Raw genomic sequence first — 21,686 nt, forward strand, 5'->3', positions numbered from 1 at the left:
TATTATAATCAGATATAAAACACGCCTCATCAAACAACGATATACATATAATTAGGAATTTTTTTCAATTATCAAGAAACAAAAATGTGATAAACGCCACAATTTCAACTACTCACTAATCAATCTACAACCAGATAATCCGTGGATCTTTTGGTGTTCGTGGTAACATTTTCCAAGCTTAAAATACCACACATTACATTACTTCTAGTAATTATAAAATGTGAATTTTCACATAAATAACCCTCACAATAGCTATAATTTTCCCCTTCATATAGAACAAAAAGAAAATTGATATAGCATATCATAATTAATATCTATCAAGATTTTCTAGCAAGTAGCTCACATGTGATTATATCATCCATGGAAGTTGCACAACTCCCTGCCCCAATCACAGGCACAATATTGAAGATGGGTTCATTACAAATCTTCAATCTTTTTGTTGTTTCAGCAAATTCATCAAATCTAGTTTTGAACATGAGTGATAACTTTTCATGGGAAATGTTGGAACTTGTTGGAAAGTAAATTCTCAAATTCTGCAAACCAAAGTAACCAATGTTGTATAAGAATCACATACATACATACATACATACATACATAGACACTAACCGTTACATCGTCCCAAGAGTAGTTCTGTGAGAGGACTTTATCAAGACGATATATGCAAAATTTTGCAACTTTTCCCATTTTCTCCTCAGCATTGTCAACATTAAAACAGTTGTTGAAATTTTCACTTGTAATGGATAAAACAACTGCACATATTCTGTCATGTACAAGACACGTCTGAACACATTCATCATGCCATTTTTCTGGTTTAAAACACGAATCAAAATGATTCTCTTCATATTTCAGATCATTAACAACTTCCTCAGTTTCAGTATTATTATTATCCTCAACAAAGAGCATGGGCTTCACTTCCACAAAAGCTCTACAACAACATCACAACAACATAGTTAAATGGCTGAAATCCGTATAACGATGAAAGTAGAAGGGTTTTTTTTGTAAATTTGAGTACCTTTTTGGGAGATCAGGGACAAGAACATACAAGAAAACTGGATTGAGCAATCGCTTTGTCTGATTAAGGAATGAATTCTGCTTTTCTTGGAGACTGATTCTGTCCAATTTTGAAGTAGACTTGGAACAGTAAATGACAAACAGTATGGCTGATGTCATTATTGAACAGTTGAATGATTTTGCAATAGCTTCACTATTTACAAGAGCTTGTTCTAATTCACCAATGGGGCCCCCACCACATAATGTCATGGTTGGAGGGTCAAACCCTAATTGACCAGCCATGTGGAGTATCTCTTTATGCAATGTCGCCTACACAAGAAGGGTATTTTAGACATTTGATTAAAATAATCAGACATTTGTAAATTGTTATTACCTGGCTATATGGTCCGATACAACTAGGGGCCCACGAAGAGATGCTTTGCACATGAAGAACTTTTTTACTTTGATCATTTGTTACCAGAATTTCCACATATGCCCTTCCTAGACCAGCTTCTGACAAAGGAAGCTCAATTGTACTACGGGATGGGACACCAAATCGACATTTTTCTTGAGTTATAAAATTCACATATGTTTCATTTGCAATACCAAACATGTTCATATCTGAGATATACAGATGAATGTAAACCACATTCTCCCATGAAAAACCAGCTTCATTAACCTCTGATTCAATCTTCAGTAAAATCATCTTCAGATCCTCCTTAAGATCTGTCATAACATTAACAGACGTGAACAATATAAAATACATTCAACATATAAAATAAAACTTCATAATTTTCATTATAACTTACCTACTGAAGTTTCTGAGTCTTGCAGCCAACAAGATATGGAGAAAGTGTTGTCTTTTCTAGTTCTTGAAGTATGAAGTTTACGTGTTTCAAGTTGAGATAAATCCAAGGGAACATGAGAATGAGATGGATGACATTTGTTTTCCACTGTTTCTAGAGATTCACTTTGTACTTCAATTACAGACCCCATATTCTCCAAACAAAAACCGTTACTGTTACTGTTAGTGTCACTCACAGAATCAGATTTTGGTTTATCTTCACAATGGAATGACACGGGGTGAAGGATTCCCACAGGAGCTATGGAATTCGAATCATGAAGTACAAGTTGGAATTCATCTAGAACAATTCGAGCATACTGGAATAAATCAAAACGTGAAAACAGAAACATGAGAACAATTAAGGTTCTATTTTGCAGTTTAAGAGAAAAAGACTTACTTTAAACAGGGGACAATCAAGTGTCAATGTTTCATATTCTCCCCCTTCACCACATACGTTACTTCCATATAACCTGCCAAGAAAAAACTTAGTTCACAAAGAAAAGGAAAAAAAATGAAACTTGTTTGTATGAAAAAAAAAAAAAAAAAAAGACATACTCATTTAACTTAAGAAGGTGTGACCATAGGTATGACATTTCTTTTCCCAAGTGCTTTGAAGGATCTAAACCAATAGCTGCAACCTTTACTGTGATGGCAACAATCCCAGTTTCAATCTGGTTGGGCCCACAAAAGAAAAAGAAATGTTTAGTAGAGGTGAAGAACATTTGAAGAGATTTTAATAATATAACTTAATCAACGTACCATTTGCTGTAGGAGCAATGATTGATCCAACTTCCATAAATATGCAAGAGATATGAGCCCTAATCTTGAACAAACATTTTCTACCCGTAATCTTTGATAATCAGAAGCAATTGCACCAGATGAGACTGCTGTAACAGAAGGAATCTGCTTTTTGACTTCTTTTAACAAAATAAACATGTCTTCTACTTCATCACCAGTAGTCATGTTGTAGCTAAGGTCATGACGCCTATTATATACATACAAAGATTTTTTTTTTAAAAAAAAAGTTTAATCTTTTAGAAGAGTTGTGATTAAATAGCTTGCCTGGTGGATCCTTGTATTCTTCTTCTAAACAAAGGCACTCCCATGCAATTCGCATAACTTACAACAATCTGATGACCAACCTGAGACATATCAAGTATGTAAAAGTAAAATAAACATCAACCAATTAGTTTAGCACATATACTAACTAATCATATTATCATGAATTGTTCTTGTGTTTTATGAAATAGAGAAGCTTACAGTTTGATACATGTAGCTATCAAGCTCATCTACAGAATCGTTAGCAGGCAATAAGTTTGCCAATGCAACAACCTACAGTAGAAGCATCACATGTTTAAGTAAAATTCACTCCATGTTGTATGTTCTCATAACAACATAGACACTAATAACTGCTTCCTTCATGTGGATATAAAGTGGTTATTAAGCAATCCTACCTCATGGCCATATTGGAGACACTTCATCATTGCAAAGCAGCTGTCTTTGCCACCACTGACTAACCCTACAACCTTCATCTTTGCTTTCACAGATAGATTTTGATCAAAAGTATAAGGTTCCAACTCTGACTAAGAGAAGTTTATCTGCTACAAAGTTGAATGTAAGTAAGAAATCACATAACAAGTATCATTGGTGCAGATATGATTATATTCCAAACATAAACAGATCCTATACAGTAAAATACAACTTCTAGTCTTCTACTATCTTTTGACACCTCATACTAAACACTCACACAGTTTACCAAATCAAAGTACACAAAACAAAATTCACGATTAATAGGGCTTCAAATCTACTTACCTTTCAAACTTTTAACTTTCAAGATTCAGCTATCAACAGTAGAAAATAGAGCCGTAATGATGTTGTAATACTTAATTCAGTTGCTAAAGTTGAGAACTTCCAGAGTCCATTGACAAAGTAGGAAGAAACTGGGGCTGCGATAGTATGAGTATATAGGGTTTTTGCTTTTAAAAAGGATAACTAGTTTTGTTTGCAGATTCGATGCTTGCACATATGGGTGATTGTGGTTTTTGATAAATAAATTAAAACAGCTGTAGAATTTCTTTTAACAACCATTAGCTCTATAAAGTTTAAAAGCAAAATCCATATCAAGTTTCAATATGAAAAGGCACCAAAACTTGAACAGGTTGACTAAGACAAAAAGCATCACGCATGAAAATGGTTATACCTTGTTGACTTATTCGACGAGAGGATAAATGAGAATCGAAAGCGCGACACCCTGGAACCAACGAATATTGGTTTCAATTTATGGCTACAATACTTTGAGACTCTACAAAACGGAGAGCAACCAACTATAAGCCCACTTATATCTGTTAGTTGAATTCCCGAAGAAGGAGTTGTTAAGGTGATTGGGAGTGGTGAACTAGTAGCCGGGGGCAGCAGGCGGAGGAATGAGGAAGGAAGAAGGAATTGACGGCTTTTGGTTTGGAATTTCTGAAAACAAAGACGATCAATAGCTGTTGACTGGTTAAATTCAGACAACAAAAAAATACTCCTTTTTCTTTCACTTGACTGCGACCGCCGTGTACACCATTCTTTCCGGCGAGTTTGAGTGACAATCGGTTAGGGTTCAGGTTTTAACTTTTAATTCGATCAAATTAACAATTTGACGAGACAAAAATATAATAAAAGTGGTCCTCGATCATTATTAAGAACTTATTTCAATTTCTTTATTAGAAGTTTAAAACTATAAAAGGTAATTATTAATATTATTAATCATGGACCACAAATTAGTCAAACTGAATTGAACATAAAATAATATACATATAGTCATAATTCATATATACCATATTTCTGTTTTAGCAACATAAATTAACATAAAATAATATACATATATATAGTCATAATATGCTTACAAGATTTTACTTTAGCGTGGTAGTTGATTAGGCTACAAAAATAGTTTATTGATGATTTAATGGTTTGTTTTAGGATGTTGTTAAGTACACTTTAGTCAAAGTATATTTTAGCCTAGTCATTATATGGTGGTGCCAAAAACAATTATAAAAGTTTAAAAAAATATGAAAAAACAAGGATGTATTTTGAAAATAGACTAATGTGTAAATAAATAAAACCTTTGCTATATAAGTTTTTCAAATATAGTCAATGATATATTAAAAAAAATAATAAATCAAAATAATCTCATTTACCGATTTCCAAGATTTAAGAAAAAAAAATTAAAAAAGTTTTTGAAAATAACCATGAATTCTCATTTTCACCATACCAATTAGTTTTTAAGAAAAAAGAAAATACATATTTGATATGGGAATATGCATGTTTTACATGTGAACAAAGAAAAATATATATTTTGTTGGGTAAAATCTTCAAAAACAATGTCCACGTAAAAAATTATAATGTAGTTTTGAAGTTTCCTCAAAAAATGTAAATAATCACTTGTCGAAGTATATTTTAGTTTATTGATGATTTAATGGTTTGTTTTAGGATGTTGTTAAGTACACTTTAGTCAAAGTATATTTTAGCCTAGTCATTATATGGTGGTGCCAAAAACAATTATAAAAGTTTAAAAAAATATGAAAAAACAAGGATGTATTTTGAAAATAGACTAATGTGTAAATAAATAAAACCTTTGCTATATAAGTTTTTCAAATATAGTCAATGATATATTAAAAAAAATAATAAATCAAAATAATCTCATTTACCGATTTCCAAGATTTAAGAAAAAAAAATTAAAAAAGTTTTTGAAAATAACCATGAATTCTCATTTTCACCATACCAATTAGTTTTTAAGAAAAAAGAAAATACATATTTGATATGGGAATATGCATGTTTTACATGTGAACAAAGAAAAATATATATTTTGTTGGGTAAAATCTTCAAAAACAATGTCCACGTAAAAAATTATAATGTAGTTTTGAAGTTTCCTCAAAAAATGTAAATAATCACTTGTCGATCTTAGATTCTTGTCATGCCTATGAAAATACTCAAATATGTAAATACCAACATTCCTAGGAGTAACTAGCAAACTCACCAAACATGGAAGATCTTATCGAACTCAACCCATATCTATACAAGTTTGATTTATATAAATTCATCATAAAGCCCAACACAAAGTAAAAGCAATTCAATCGTGTCATAATATTGTTTATATTTTCAGTAATCCATTCTCACATCAATGAGGTGTTGTTTGTTTTTTGAAAAAAAAACATCTTCAGACATCTTATTGTTGCACGGCGCAGCACACACGTAATATTTTTCATCTTGCAACTGTTTGTTTTTCAGAAGTTTTCGGATTAAAAAACATTTGTATGTGTTCTTCTTGGCGTATCATTTGTTTTGCCTCTTCCAACCTCTTCTTTTTCTTTTTTTCTTGCTAAAATATTGATTATATATTGCTGAAATCTTATCTCACATTTTTTTTCGTTTTATTTTTGTTTATTCTTGTTGAATTTTTTTTCCTTTTTTTTGTTATATTGAATAATAATAATTTGTTGATGAAATATCATTATTTTATATTAAAATATCTTTATTTTTTGTTAAAATTTCATTATTTTTTGCTGAAATATCATAAATTTTTGCCGAAACGTCATACGTATTAAATTTTCGGTATTAAAAAACTATTTTTGGATTATAAAGTCAGTTTATTTTAATTTTTTAATATTTGCAGCAGCATGCAGATGTTAAAAAAATAAACACGTTTCTTATTACAATTTGCAGCCGTTTGGTCCACCTCTTCTACTGCAGAGGGTTACAGAGATGGTCTGCAGACTTTATGAATTTTTGTTTCAAAAAAGCAAACAGCACCTAAAACATCATCTGCATAAACTAAATGGGAAATAGAAAGATTAGATATTCTCACATTCGAGCTCGTCATTTATAGTCATCGGAAGACTCTCCATGATAAGAATATAAAGATAAAACATAAAGGATCAAACTTTTTTTATGGACTCCCGTTAAGAAGTACTAAGGCCTTAGCCGACAAATAAACACCCTCTAATCCAACATATACAGTTATGCCCAATGCCCAAAAAATACATGATCCGAAATAAATAGTCCTAACTCAACAAGTCATATGACTATAAAAAATAATCTTCAAAAACATTCTTTTTTATGTTTCTTATATATGTCGATAATCTCATTCACCATAAGAAAATCGTCTAAAATTTGCATACCTTTAACAAAAGTCGACTACTAAATACTCATAATATTGTCTACCACCCTAGCAAGTCAGTTAGCCAAAAGTTTGGCTATAACTTGTATTGCATGCCAATTAAACTAACTGGCGAGTAACCAACTCTTCTTTGACACTTGCTTTTCCATTCTTTTCAATATTTACTTCACTTTTAACACTTGCTTTAGATGTTTGAGTCTCCCTTTAAACACCAAGTGTTTGCTAGTAGAAGTCGAACCCACCTTGTTACATCATGCTTCCTTCATCGTTTCATCAAAATCATCTCATTCTATCTAAGGGTTATACATCTTGAAAGGAATAGGTCCATTGTCATCTACTAATTGTTTCAACATAATAGGGCGATGATCATACATCACTCTATTCAATGCAGTTTCTAAAAGACTAAGAAGCAAGTCAACAAAGTCGTACGATATATATATATATATATATATATATATATATATATATATATATATATATATATATATATATATATATATATTGCTCATTTTCTCCATGTTTGCACTTATTTTTGTGTATTTGTATCTAATGTTTTAAAAACAGGTTCATATTGATCGGGCTGAGAATCGGAAACGAAAGTGGTTCAGTAACGACCGGTTTATGTCGATTTCTAAATTAGACTGAGCTATACGTTTTTTTTTTAAACCGAGTTGAACCAGTATGATAGAACCGGTAAAAAACCGTTTGAACAAGTTTAGTGGACTTATATAGTTGGATTTCACTCGCCCGTTAAAAACAACCCATTTTCAAAGCAAAATGAACAACTCAATCAGGTTATCCGAAGTATACACAACTCGAAGGTCAACGACGCACCCCACTATTGGACACGACTTCGACGTACACCAAATACAAGTCCTAGTCTGGCACTGATCTTCTCAACTTGGAAACATTTTGCTTCTCAATTGTTCATTAATAACCGGTGGTTGAACCGTAAACCGATCTCTAGACCGGTTCAACTAAAAGATCGGTTGTATCCTCTCATAGGCACGTCAAAGAGAAAGACGTCATCAATAAAATCATTAAAATGAGAAAACTCTTCAATATTAGTTTTAAAATTATGTATCTTACCATAAAAATTGCCTTAATACATTTCTTTAAATAAAAGATTAATTGCTAAATCATACACTGGACTTAAGTTACTTATGATAAACATTTTTCAATGAAAAGGCTCTAATGGTGGTTTTTTTGACAAAAGTTATGAAAGATTATACTAGGGATAAGCACTTAGTATCAAATCTTGATTTCGTATTGTATTCGAACCGGTACTAAATTTAATGAGACGGTATTCGGTACTTACAAAATTCAGGATTCAATACCCACGGTAACATTGTTAGTACCGGAAACCGATACCATTCCCGGTACGGTACCGATAATGTTAGTTCGATTCGGTATTCATTGTTTTTTCACCCATTTCAATAATCGGTCCATTCCATGCTCATCCCCGGATTAGACATGTTCGAGGAAAGACCATATAACATCTCTATTTTTTATATGGTAATTGAAAAATGATTGATGATTTCGATTGTTGTTATTTAGACTTGGATAGAGGAGTTGAAATAAATACCAAGTTGGAATCCTTGTATTGAAAGATGGAATTTAGGAAGAAAAGTCTTTTGTGGAGATGTTTTTTAGTTTCGATGATGAAAAGGTTTTGTTTCGACATATTTTAGTCACTAATCATGTACTTATATCAAAGGGCATGTGGTCTAATGGGCATCAAACATGTTGAAAATGTGTCATTCAGCCAACTGGTTGAGGATTCCGGTCCCATGATAGACAAAAGTGTATCAGAAGCATCATTTGGTTAAAGAAAAGAAACTTAGATAAACACAAAATGCAGAAAAAGACAAAGTAGCAGCTTAAAAGATGAAGATGAAATCCAGAAGCTAGTGACATTGTATGAACAAGTGCATTAACAAAGAAAGAGATTACTACATACAGAAAATTCAATATGTCCAGCCACCACAACAACAGGAGGAGGATTGAAAATTAAACAAAGGTACATGTGATGAGATGAAACACGGCAGTTGATGGGTCTTTAGAAAATGTTAATGCACATAATAATATATATGATGATGATGAAGATTCAAGATGCTATCTATGAACATGAACATCTTTGGGACAAGTGCAGTTTGATTCACGGGAAAATGTTTCCAGAAGAATACTGAAATGCTTCAAAGTTGAAATTATATCTGTCTCTCTCTCTCTCTCTATTATATATATCACCTGACTGGTTTCATCTGGAATCCCCACCCCCTTTTGTATACTTCTTCTGTGTGCAATGGATCGATCGATTTGCAGCTTTTCAGCTTTCATCATACACAGACACGGACACGGACACACTGACTGACTGACTGACTGAAAACTCAAAAGCTTTGCAGCCTTCTCTGCTTCTGCCTGCTGCTTAAATTAAAGAATGTCTCAAGTCTCAAGTCTCAATTCTCAAGTGAAACAGAGAGAGGAGAGGAGGGAGGTTGGTAAGCTTAGCTTAAAAGTTAAAAGGGGGCTTCAAGGGATTCATCCCATACATCTGCACTACCATTAGACGCATCTTCAGCATCTTCCTCCATTGAAAGCCGTATATATTCCCGATGTGCAAACCGATCCCACTCTGTCAATGTCGGATTCTCACGTTCCTGTTGCGTTCATTTATTATTATTATGTTTTCTTTTAAACAATTTTAACATCATTGATGATTGATTGATTGATTGATACCTACCTGACGAATGAGGAAGGGGTCGCGACTTTCATACGCCATGAACTTGTTCAGATTAAACAAGATATTGAAAACACTGCCAGAAAGTTTGCTTCCTTTTAGGTCCCCAAGTGTAAAATACCCCTCATCCTGCAACTCAAAATCGTTTTTTTTTTTATTTTTTATTTAATAAGAACAATAAACTAAAGCATCAGATATAGTTACCAAGTAAGCATACCTTTGGTCCAACCATGTCAACTATCTGACATAAAATGTCCTCAAAAAGAACAGGCTCTTGAGCCATGCATTCCATGCGATGCAACTGTTCCTCATAGAAGAATTGCATCTCATTCCTTGTCACTGCCCCGTTTCCATCCAAGTCTATGCACTTGAACCTATCAAATCAAATCAAATCCCATTTTTTTATATTTCTTATGCCACTCACTCCTACAAAACTAACTTTTCTTTTTTTTTTCTTTTTAAAAAAATACCAGTACTCAAGGCTTGGCTCAGATGACTTATCCTCTTCGGACAAAATGAAGTAAACAAAATCCTCATATCCCATTTTCCCTTCAACCTTACTCGTAAACTTTCTTGGAACCTGGTGATTCATGGTTGTGTTTTAAAATTTATATAATAAAAATAAATTAAAGAAAATATGACTAAATACCTGGGAAAATATTCTGTCAACAATCCTGTAGGTCAATGCATGGTTGCCATATCTTATAAGGTTCTCTTTATCAATCAAAAAATCATGATCTGTGTCCAGCTCCCAGAATTTGCAATATATTACATAGAAATGCTCGTAAGAGAAATATCTGTGGAAACAAAATCAAATCACATTAATTTCACTTACAAGCTTATTATGATAAAAGTTGAGTTGTAAAATCTATTATACCTCAAAACTTTGTTTATGTCTTCTTCTTCATCTGCATGCAGCATTGCAGCAATTAGATTTCCACGTTTGAGCTCCCTGAGGGTCAGACGACCATTACCCCCTCTATTCACATAGTAAAATATGCGGTATATTACCGTTTCAGCTGCTCATCCCAACAAAAATACATATATGTTAATCATCAATTCAATGCTATTATTATACTTTTTTTTTAATAAGAAACGATTCATAAAAAATGTACATAGGACAAAAAGAAAAACTATTCATTGCATTGCATCTAAATAACAACATACCATATCTCTCCTGAAACTCAGGTGTGTTTTGTAAGAACTCCAGACCTGGATGACTTGCTAAAAGCTCACGAAGTATGGGTTTGAAGTCCTCCTATTGCAAAATTCAAAATTGTAACATCAGTTTTGGAGGAAGCTTGTCATATTCCTATTTGAACTCACAAAAATCGCATTCGCATTTCCACTATCTAAATAAAGTACAGTTGACAATTATGGAGTTTGAGTAAGGAGGAATACGTGAGTTAGATATCTCAAATCAGGCTGCTTCAAAATTGTAAATATTTGGGTAGCTATATCTTTTGTCAACATGTTGCTATGGACCCAATACTCAACAAATGCATCCCTGCAGTGTAGCCAGCCATGTTTTAGTTTTAGACAAACTTACGAATATAAAAACTAAATGTCACAATATCAGTCATAACACATAAGCTTCTACATGAAAATATTTGAAAACCAATGTTCTATCACAGATTCCTTTTATCAATGGATCATGTCGATGTAAACTTCCAAAAGCAACTCAGGACAACATATATATACACACCAAAATGATGTTTTATGCGAAATGTGTTTAAATAAGATCTATTCATGATTTGCATAAAGATGTTTATTTGGTGTAAAGCATGTTAATATGTGATACATGATCCTAGCTGATACATGACTTTGTGTGTTAGCATCTTGATGATTGTATTTCTAGGTATTGCTATATGTGCCTAAGAAATTTTCAACTTGCCGTCTTTTTCAAATTTGGGGTATTACACCAGTGGATCATGGTTTTCTTTTCCCTTTGTGTTTATACTTCATCATGTTAGAAACAGTAAACAATAATAATAGTTATTCTAAGAGAAGTGTGACTCAAACAGGCAGTTACCACCAAAGTACGAATATATATGCAATATATTCAGCATGCTCAAGATTTTATTGTAGCAATACCAGAATTAAGTAATATTTCTCTAAATTACCTTATGATTCTTAAATGTTATGTCATTTCATTTTCACCACATTGCTAATATATATACTGAGGGGCAAAAACAAAGGCATAAAGTTTGGCAGTATTACTCATAGGGATAAGGACAGGATTCACATATAAATGAACAGATAAGATGCTCTGAGGGGGTTAAAAGTCCTCCTTATCATTTTTTTTTTAATATGACCCTTATGCATTCATTACACAACCACTTCATATGGATTTCCAGAAATTCAGATTAACTACTCATAAAGGCATAGATAAGAATATACCTGGTCACACCAATGCCATTAACATCAATCTTTTTGTAAAGAGCGGTAGAGAAAAAAGATGGCAGCTTGCAAATTTCCTTTGTAATTGGTTTGAAATCTGTTGATTCAATTCAAAATTAGCACAATTGAACTACACATATACCCATTGAAAAGGTAAACTGATGATTCATCATGATATAATATGCATAATTACAATTAGGGAGATGCCTCACCATGCAATTGTAGCCCTTCCATATGACCATAGAAAAATTGGTTGCATTGAAACAAACATCGTTCTTTTAGTTCATTTGGTGGTGGACGACCATTTTGAAAGTAAAACTGCAACCATTACCATGTACTTGAGTCAAAACTCAAAACTAGAGCATTAAAAGTTAAAACAAAACAGATCAAAATAAGAATTGATTTTTTGCTATCAAATTCAAACCTGAGGTATTAACTCTTTTGCTGGCTCACTCAATAATCTCAAAGGAGAACCTAAAACTGATGGGCCCGCCCTATGTTTTGTAATACGAGGAGAACCAGAACCAGATGAACTTCTTGGTGAGAGTGGAGGTGTACTGCCAGCTGGAAACATGGAAGGTATTGAAGAGCCGGAAGTAGCCTTAGGGCTGTTAGTTGATCCAGGCACATTCAATGGAACACCAGCCTTTGCATTGTTAACTAAAGATTTTACCTATATATTCACAGAGGAAAAATCATGAATGGTTTTCTTATTTATCCAACAAACTATAAGTCTATAACTAATGAAAGTGATGATCATGATACAAATTGTGTATATATGCTATTGATGTGATAGTTACTTTTCCTATATCATATTGAGCTGTTCTTCCATTTAAATGAATCATTCAACCCATGGACAATGTGCCCAAGGTAAACATTCGATGCCAGATGCCAACCCTAATTTGGGATAGGTAAGTTATAACTGATGAAGAACATCAATTTCAACATTTATTAACTACCACTTTGCCATCTTAATCTAGCTACATCTGACAGAAACCAATCTAACCATCAGCAACTGATGATAAAGAACTATTAAGATAACGGTATAATAGGAGCGATTTTCTTGCACAAAAGAAATATTATGATTACAGTACTTACTAAAGGAGTGGTTTCTGGAAGAGAGAGCCATTGCTCGAACAGTTTCTCAGCAACATAAGGATTTGATTTAATAGCCAGAGGAGACACTTCATTCAGCTGTAACAATTCAGGGTCAAGACAACCCGCTTCACCATTATTATCCATATCCATCATTCCTCGATCAAATCCTTTATCAGCACCTGGATTCAAACTCTATCATCCAGATCTCAAATTGAAAACACACGACGATCAACTTAACCCTAGTAAACCAAAAAAGGAAACGGAACTTTTTCACATATATATTGTAATCGTACGGGCTTGACTATTCTCTCGCTTAAGAGTCAATCAATCGCATTGAATCATACTTGCGAATTGGGAATGATAAGATTTTGGGAGTTTACGGAGCTAGATGAAACAGATCCCAACCTGAAATTGGGGTTTTTCATAATAATGTTCGCGGAGATCGATGTGGAAAGTGGATGGTATGATGAATTTGGGGGAGTAAGATTCGAGATTCTTGCATGAGTGATGTTGGGGGAAATAAAGAGAGATTGCACCTGAAGCGGAGAAGAAGATGATATAGAAGGAAACGCGTCGTTGGAAGGCCTAACCAAAGCAGGCGACCAAATGGACAAAGGCACGATAGTAATAGAGACGAAAAAAAAAATGGATTTATTTCTCTTTTTAAAAAAGAACGCTATGTTTTAGACGCACAAAAAAATATAACTGTTCTAATTGTCAAAACTATTTCAGGCCAAAACCAACAATATTAAGAAACTCTCGTTTAACCAAAACATAATAATTTTACTAATCACACATATCTAAAACATAATAAATCATAAAAATTAAACAAACATTTTAAAATCAAATTCAAAATAAATAGGAGAAAAACTCATCTTCTTTCAATGGGTTTTCAGTACTCTACAAATCAACCCAACTAAAAACCTTAACCCAATAGAAACTTCAGCCCACTTAAGTTTAGCCAAAACTTAAATCTTTAGTCCATTAAGAATACCAACCCCCCTCCCCCCTACATCTATAATAAACCCTATTTCTTTTTCTCATATTTTTCTAATTTTCAGCCAAGAAACATAAAGAATCTCTTTCTCTCTTCTTCCCTTTTTTTTTCTTTTCTTGATTCACGGTGGTTGTCTGATTTTTCTATGAAGATGTTGATGGTTTATGATTTTCAATTGTTCAATAGGTGGGCATATGTGGTGATTTGGGGTGGAATTGATACGGTGTCAAGTTTTTTCCTCTAAACAATATACCGTACTAAGGGCATCCACAATGCATTCACATCATCATTCACTATTTCATACAACTTTACTTATTTTTATTCCACAATACATTAAACTCTATAAGTTTAATGAAACATATTAAAAAAATATTTATTTAAAGATTTAAATACTTTTTTTTTCATTGAAGAGTTTAATGGTCATTGAATTTCAAATTCATTGAATGCCAATGTGGCATTTCACAATGGTGGAGTTGTATCCATTGAATGACAAGTAGGCATGACACCTCATTCAACTCTTTCATTAAACCCCCCAATTATGGATGCTCTAACTATAGTTGGCAAAAGAATTTAACTACCTGTACCATACCAAATATGTTTAGCACCAACTTATTCGGCAACCAAAAAATCGGTTGGTACACGTTGGTATTGATATATACCAAAACTTGTGATTGTCGATTGATAACTTGCAATTGCTGATTGGAGAAGAATAAGGGGAATGGTAATTTTGGTGTTAGAAGTGGGAACAAGAAGGCGAGAAGTAAAACCGTGAAAATTCAAAATTGGTAGTCTAACCTAAAAGGCTAAAAGTGAACATGAGTACATGAAGTTGTGGTCGCTTGTTGGGGATTTTATTCACACCGTAATTTGCTATGATGCCCCTATCTGACATGACATTCGTTGACTATTTTAGCCGTTTATATTTATTTTACTGATTCGTGTTATATTTTCAATTCGCCCCTTTTATTTTATTATAACTACTATATATAACATTTATTATTGTCATTTTTATTTTAATGTAAATTGTATCGTTTCTTAATTTTGTATTTAATTACCGAAAATATAGAAATTAAAAATGTTACAGCAATAAATAAAAGAAAAAGTTATAATAATAACAAGATTTTTTTATATCATCAAAACAATTTTTTTATTTGGTGGGTGAGTTTTTTTGTAAATCTACATAATAATAATAATTCTTACGTCTAGTATTTAGTGGAACTATCTATTCTATTATATTAAACATATTTGTCATTTCTTGATATTTAAGAGATACAAAAAATATAACATTACGTACAATCATTTAATCTTAATCTCCTCAAAACGACTACTAATTAATCATTACCAAAGATAACAAAAACTCATCATGGAAAAAAGATCATGAATTGCTTGTAATATTATTAATTTTACATTATTTTAACATTAAAACAATCTTATATATTTCACCTTTTTATTTTTTTAACATCTTAAAGACCACTTATATCTAACTTAAATTAAAAATATAAACATCTATTCTATTATATTAAACATATTCGTCATTTCTTGAAATTTAAGAGATACAAAAAATATAACATTACGTACAATCATTTAATGCTAATCTCCTCAAAACGACTAATAATTAATCATTACAAAAAATAACAAAAACACATCAAGGAAAAAGACTGTGAATTGCTTGTAATATTATTAATTTTACGTTATTTTAACATTAAAACAATCTTATACATTTCACGTTTTTATTTTTTTTAACATCTTAAAGGCCACTTATATCTAACTTAAATTAAAAATATAAACATGTTTTGAATCGGAAAGTTAGGGTTACAACCCAAAGTTGAGCGAATGTAGTGTATTGAATTAGGTTGAGTTTGCACGAGTGAGTTTTGATTCGAATTGTCGTTTTTGAATGAATAACTTGTATAACATCATACATAGAGTTACAAGATACACCAATAGTGAATTACACGTAGACAGAGTTTCCTAGCCCTAAAATGCTAGTTGTGACGGTTATTGATTTGTTACCTAAGCCTATTATAAATGATTTGGAGATACAATCTTGAGGAACATTTTATTTATGTTATATACTATGTGTATTGATTATATTTATTTGTTTACTAACCATAAAATCCAATCTCCACCACATTTTCTCTGCCTCCTATACTTTGTTGCACTCCCTCACCCAAATTTGTTTCCTGGAAACCCTAACTACAAAATCCCACATCCACCAACAACTAGGGCTGACAAATATGTGTTACGAAGAACCAACCAACATGTTACCAACCGAACCAATAAAATCGGTAGCCAACATGTTTGGTAGCCAATATGTTTGGATGGTAATACCATGTCAATTAAGTAGTATTGGTACGATAACGGTACAAAATTTTGAATACAACGGTTGTACCATACCAACCTATATATATATATATATATATATATATATATATCAATTCTTACATTTTCAAGTTTTAATTAGGAGTGACAACTAACAAGTAATACTCGGAGTTACTAATATAATTCTATTGATATTGATTATTTTTTGAACGAAACATGATAGTAAAAGAAACTACTAACATTGGGTTAATGAATGTACATGACACTAAAAAGATTTACTAAAACAAGCGACGACCACTACTTCAACTCACGTTCATATTTGGGAAACTCTCTAACCATTTAGTGATGATTATAATGTGAAGTCTTATATATATTATAGTCTCAAACTCTTCAAATATAGATATTATTTAAATATTTTGGTATGTACTAATACCAATATGTACCAACCAAATTTGTTGGTAACCCGCTAAGTTGGTACCAAGTATCGTTGGTACGGTATTGGTAGGTTTATGTCAACTATAATTGGTATGGTACATGGTTTGGAGGAAAAAAACTTGGTATCGTATCAATTCCACCCCTACCAACAACCAGGACCACAGATTTGTCATTGCTCCACAACCACCACCATCGATCTTTTATATGAAAACCTAGACGACGCCACTGCTCCCCAGTCGTGTTTAACCTTTCGATGTCGTATGCCTAGATAATGGTTCGTTATCTTTATATTCATGTACAATGTTTGTTGAAATGATCCAAACACCTACCTAGAAACTATCCGTTAAAATAAACTATCTAACACAAAACAGTCCGCTAAAAGGCCGTAAGGAACTACCTCAAACCTAAATGAAACTAATTGCCGCATTAAAACTATCTTCCGAAACAAATTATTTGCACCCGTCGTTTGACGCCGGTAAACGGTTAGTATATTTAATAAAATTTTTTACATGATTTAACATCCAATAGATTTTGATTTGTTATTACATCAACTTAGCGGGTCTTAAGGTGTTAGATACAATTTTTGTACACAAAATTTAACATAATGCCCAACGTACAAACTGACGATAATAACAAATGCATGATACGAGATGTATTACGGGCCATACCAAACTAAAAGTATGTCAACAAACCTTTTTTTAATAAACAATACAACTCTTGTTAGCAATGCGAAAAAAAAAACACTATCTAGCATAATCAATCAATATTGAGTTGGCCCAAAATCCAATCCAAAGCAATAACTTATTTGAAAATGAAAATGATGAAAATCAAAGAAACATATCTCTCTCTCTCTCTCTCTCTCTATATATATATATATATATATATATATATATATATATATATATATATATATATATATGTGTGTGTGTGTTAAAAAAAGAAGAATCCGAATAAAAAACAATATGTTAAATTAAGGAAAGCACATGTAAATTTGTTTATACATGGGATGCATTATGTATATTCAAAATAAATAATATAAATATATTCAAAAATAAAATAAATTAAAGATAATGTGTTATATATTTATTCTTACAATCTGTTTTTATCACTTTAGTTTTTATTTCATCACTAAAACGAGATAATATATGAACTTATAAAATTGAACAACATAAAAAAAATATATGAAAAATGAAAGTGTAAACAGGGATTTTGAAAAAGAAAATCCAAAATGAATTATTTTCAACCAAAAAAATTCAGAATATATATATATATATATATATATATATATATATATATATATATATATTAAAATAAAAAGATTTTTTTAGAATAAGTTATACATATTCTAACAAATACGTAAATAATCATAAAAATGACATATTTATTACTTTTAATACTATATAGGTAGTAGGTAGTGTTTAATTTTTTTAAAATAATTTCTAATACAATTAAGGGTCCCCGTCTTGGCGTCAATTATTCTCCGTTTAGAAAAATTAGTCGTTTGACCCAGTTAACCATCCAACTACCGCCTAGTGATTTTTAGAACCTTGCTCAATCTTTTAGTGTCATGTGTTGTATTATGTTTTTAAATTCATTTAGTATCACGTGATGTTAAAAAAAATAAAAAATAAAAATAAAAAGACTTGGAATAAACAAGTGTGAGTTGTTGTTACTCTAATTAAAACATGAAAACTGGAAAACGCCATGAACTTTGAGTTTGATTACATAGTCTCTTTATTAGATGAAATTTGTGTAGTGTATATAAATGTTCAAACTATATATCATGTTGTGATCACCTGAGATGTTTTTTCGTCCATTAGAGATTGTTTATATAACATCCCAAAAATCATAGTAAATTTTTCACTTTCCAATTAAGGTAAAATAATTGTTTCAATCAAAACCCAATTCATAAGAAACCAAGTATCAAATACAATATCCTAAAATCAATGTATCACAAAATCTCCAAAACATGTCATCGAACGATGTGTACGATCACGCCTTTGATTTCCCCCGATCATTAGAAGTACCTAAAACATAACACTCAAACTGTAAGTCAAAGGTTAGTGAGTTCCCCAAAATACCACCACACAAACATATAACAACATGCATATTGGGTCCATTACCATCGGGTTGGATTACACCCGAGCCCACAGCATAAGTTTGGGTTGCCTATCCGACCCACAACTCATGTCTGGATTTCTCCCGAGCCCACAACATAAGTCTAGCTTGCCTATTCGACCCGTATCTTATGTATGGCTTGCTGCCAAGTTTGCGGGCTTCCGCACAAAACAACATTGTCTCAACCCAAACCTCACTATATCGACATATGCAACAAATAAACATATAACTAGCAAACAGATAATCATACAGATATAACATATCACTACAACATAGCAACATCCTATATACCAGGATACATAACCTACTGTCCGGTATTGGTGTGTAACACCCATAAAATTCCAGCCAATTTAAAACTTTTCAAAAACATTTAAAATAACAATAGTTATTACAAAAAGGTTTCCAAACAGTTTCATATCAGAGTTCCCATAAATCATAAACATAAACCGAGGAAAGTGTACGATCACGCCTTCGCCTTCCTACGGTCACCCCAAAATACCAACTTCATAATACCAAAACCATATCATATATCAAATACAAAACAACCATGCATCTCGAGTCTACAGTGTGGCTGGTTCGCCCGCACCGGGCCTTCAGTCCACCTCGACTACTACGTTGGGCATAGTCACAATCCTTTCAAACCACGAGGCCTTATCCCAATACGTGCAACATACCTCTTGGTATGCTCAGTGTACTTCACCTGGATCTAATTCTTCTCATTAAGTCCTTATTCCTTAAAGACTTTTTATCTAAAGACCCAAAAGATCGTTCTAGGTCATAAAGTTTCCGCCTTTATGACATTACATGACTAGAAAAGGGTCCAAAAGCTAAAACTCTAACTTAATAATCCATTAATACATCATAACTCTTGCGTGGAAGGGATAAAAGGACCAATATCACATTTTTATGGTTCCTAGCACCTAAAAACGTCTGAAAAGGCAACTCTTCTGGTTAGAGTAATCCATACTCATGAACATCAAGCTTATGGGGCCAAAAGTGAACAAAAACTCTAAGCTAGCAAGATCTAAGCAAATAACTCATAAAGTTTCAAACTTTATACCTTCAAATAATGCTTGAGGGTGAGATACTCATTAATCTACGTTGCATTCAGCTTCCTATATGATTCCACTTCCTTCTCCTTACTCCAATAACACCAAAATACACTCTTAAGCTCAAAAGGATCACGTAGAGGATTACAGTTTGCAATGGATGATTTGGGAGATGGAGGTTGATGAGGGAAGAGGTCTTGAAGAGATAATGATGTTACCGGTGGGAAGCCCAATTCCAATTATGATCCAAACCGCAAACCAAAAAAAGACCGATCCAAAATTATATGTTACCGGTGCGATAAACCAGGCCACTTCACGTCTCAATGTCCGTACTGACTCCAAAAATTACAAGAAAGTAATATTGCCGAATATGACAAGACCGTATTTTTACACAATACCGTATTTTTAAATGAAGAAAAGGTGATACCGTCTCGATACGACTCACAATATAACGATGTGTGGTATTTGAATAACGGGGCGAGCAATCACGTGACAGGAAACCTGTTATTTTTCTCCAAACTTGATGAATGCATAGCCGGGAGGGTTAAATTCATAGATAATTCTTGTGTAAAAATCAAGGGAAAATGTGTTATACTTTTCCAAGTCAAGTGGGGTCAACAACGGCTGATGATAAAGATTACTACATACCGGATCTCAAGAACAATGTTATTAGTCTCGGACAAGCAACCGAAGTCGGGTAAGATATTCGAATGAAAAACAACTATTTGACCATGTACGGTGTCAATAATTGTTTATTAATGAAAGTACAAAGAACTCCAAACCGCCTTTATAAAATAAAATTACAAATTGAAGTACCTATTTGCTTTTATTCGATATTAAGTGAAGACAAGTGGAGATGACATGCAAGACTTGGACATATCAATTTCAAGTAAATGAAAAAGATGTCCAAGAAGGATCTAGTCAAAGGGTTACCCCAATTTGATCATGAGAATCAATCGTGTGAATCTTGCTTGGTGGACAAGCAAACAAGAAAGTAATTCCCGACTATGACGACATACAAAGCAAAACAACCATTGGAATTAGTTTATGATGATTTATGCGGTCCGGTCACGCCGGAAACCAAGGGTCAAAATCGATATGTCTTCACACTAATTGATGATTTTTAACGATTTATGTGGGTTTATCTCATGAAATAAAATAGTGAGGCGTTTACTGTAACGCCCACAGATTCGGGCTAGTCAATTTAGAGACGATAAACATCAAAATTGACTTTTTGATAAAAGATTATTTAGAATGAATAATCTTAACTAAGTTGTAGTGGTCGTGACAAGGGTTTATGTCACACCCTCGAACCAGACGGCGGAAACGTCCGAGGGCTGTTGTGACTCAATTGAATACCATCATAATGAATATACATGAAACATAACATCATACATCACCAAGCATTGAAATATTACAACTGGTAGCGTTTACATTCAGTACATTGATCCATAACATTACATGCCCAAAAGTAAATTGTTCGATACTAATTAAACAAACAGCAAGACATTACTGAGTACATTTTTCCCTTTCGATTT

The 21,686-nt window shown here is 32.5% G+C and overlaps 2 protein-coding genes across 5 annotated transcripts; both read right to left on the reverse strand.

Annotated features, from left to right (window-relative positions):
• Window positions 1-42: 42 nt before the first annotated feature.
• On the reverse strand, window positions 43-4,474 carry LOC145088174 (endoribonuclease). Of its 4 annotated transcripts, none has more exons than XM_079026407.1 (12): window positions 4,035-4,474; window positions 3,289-3,432; window positions 3,095-3,166; window positions 2,897-2,976; window positions 2,594-2,819; window positions 2,390-2,505; window positions 2,232-2,304; window positions 1,800-2,151; window positions 1,385-1,716; window positions 1,013-1,320; window positions 607-925; window positions 43-533 (listed from the first exon to the last, which is right to left on the reverse strand). In XM_079026407.1, exons 2-12 carry the CDS (start codon window positions 3,364-3,366, stop codon window positions 318-320), a joined length of 2,172 nt encoding a protein of 723 aa, XP_078882533.1. In that variant the 5' UTR covers window positions 3,367-3,432; window positions 4,035-4,474; the 3' UTR covers window positions 43-317. The 4 variants fall into 4 exon arrangements, with proteins under 4 accessions (XP_078882533.1, XP_078882535.1, XP_078882536.1 ...); XM_079026409.1 differs by having other exon boundaries at window positions 3,289-3,435; XM_079026410.1 differs by lacking the exon at window positions 4,035-4,474 and adding an exon at window positions 3,647-3,974 and having other exon boundaries at window positions 3,289-3,435.
• Window positions 4,475-8,848: 4,374 nt separating this feature from the next.
• LOC145088176 (serine/threonine protein phosphatase 2A regulatory subunit B''beta-like) lies at window positions 8,849-13,851 on the reverse strand. Its single transcript, XM_079026411.1, has 12 exons — window positions 13,228-13,851; window positions 12,554-12,802; window positions 12,342-12,447; window positions 12,130-12,226; window positions 11,131-11,236; window positions 10,897-10,987; window positions 10,607-10,748; window positions 10,379-10,526; window positions 10,200-10,309; window positions 9,947-10,103; window positions 9,733-9,858; window positions 8,849-9,649 (listed from the first exon to the last, which is right to left on the reverse strand). Exons 1-12 carry the CDS (start codon window positions 13,378-13,380, stop codon window positions 9,509-9,511), a joined length of 1,626 nt encoding a protein of 541 aa, XP_078882537.1. The 5' UTR covers window positions 13,381-13,851; the 3' UTR covers window positions 8,849-9,508.
• Window positions 13,852-21,686: the final 7,835 nt, after the last annotated feature.

The sequence above is a fragment of the Lactuca serriola genome, chromosome 2 (genome assembly GCF_051521515.1).
Source record: "Lactuca serriola cultivar US96UC23 chromosome 2, Lser_US96UC23_V15, whole genome shotgun sequence".
Classification (NCBI taxonomy): Eukaryota; Viridiplantae; Streptophyta; class Magnoliopsida; order Asterales; family Asteraceae; genus Lactuca; species Lactuca serriola.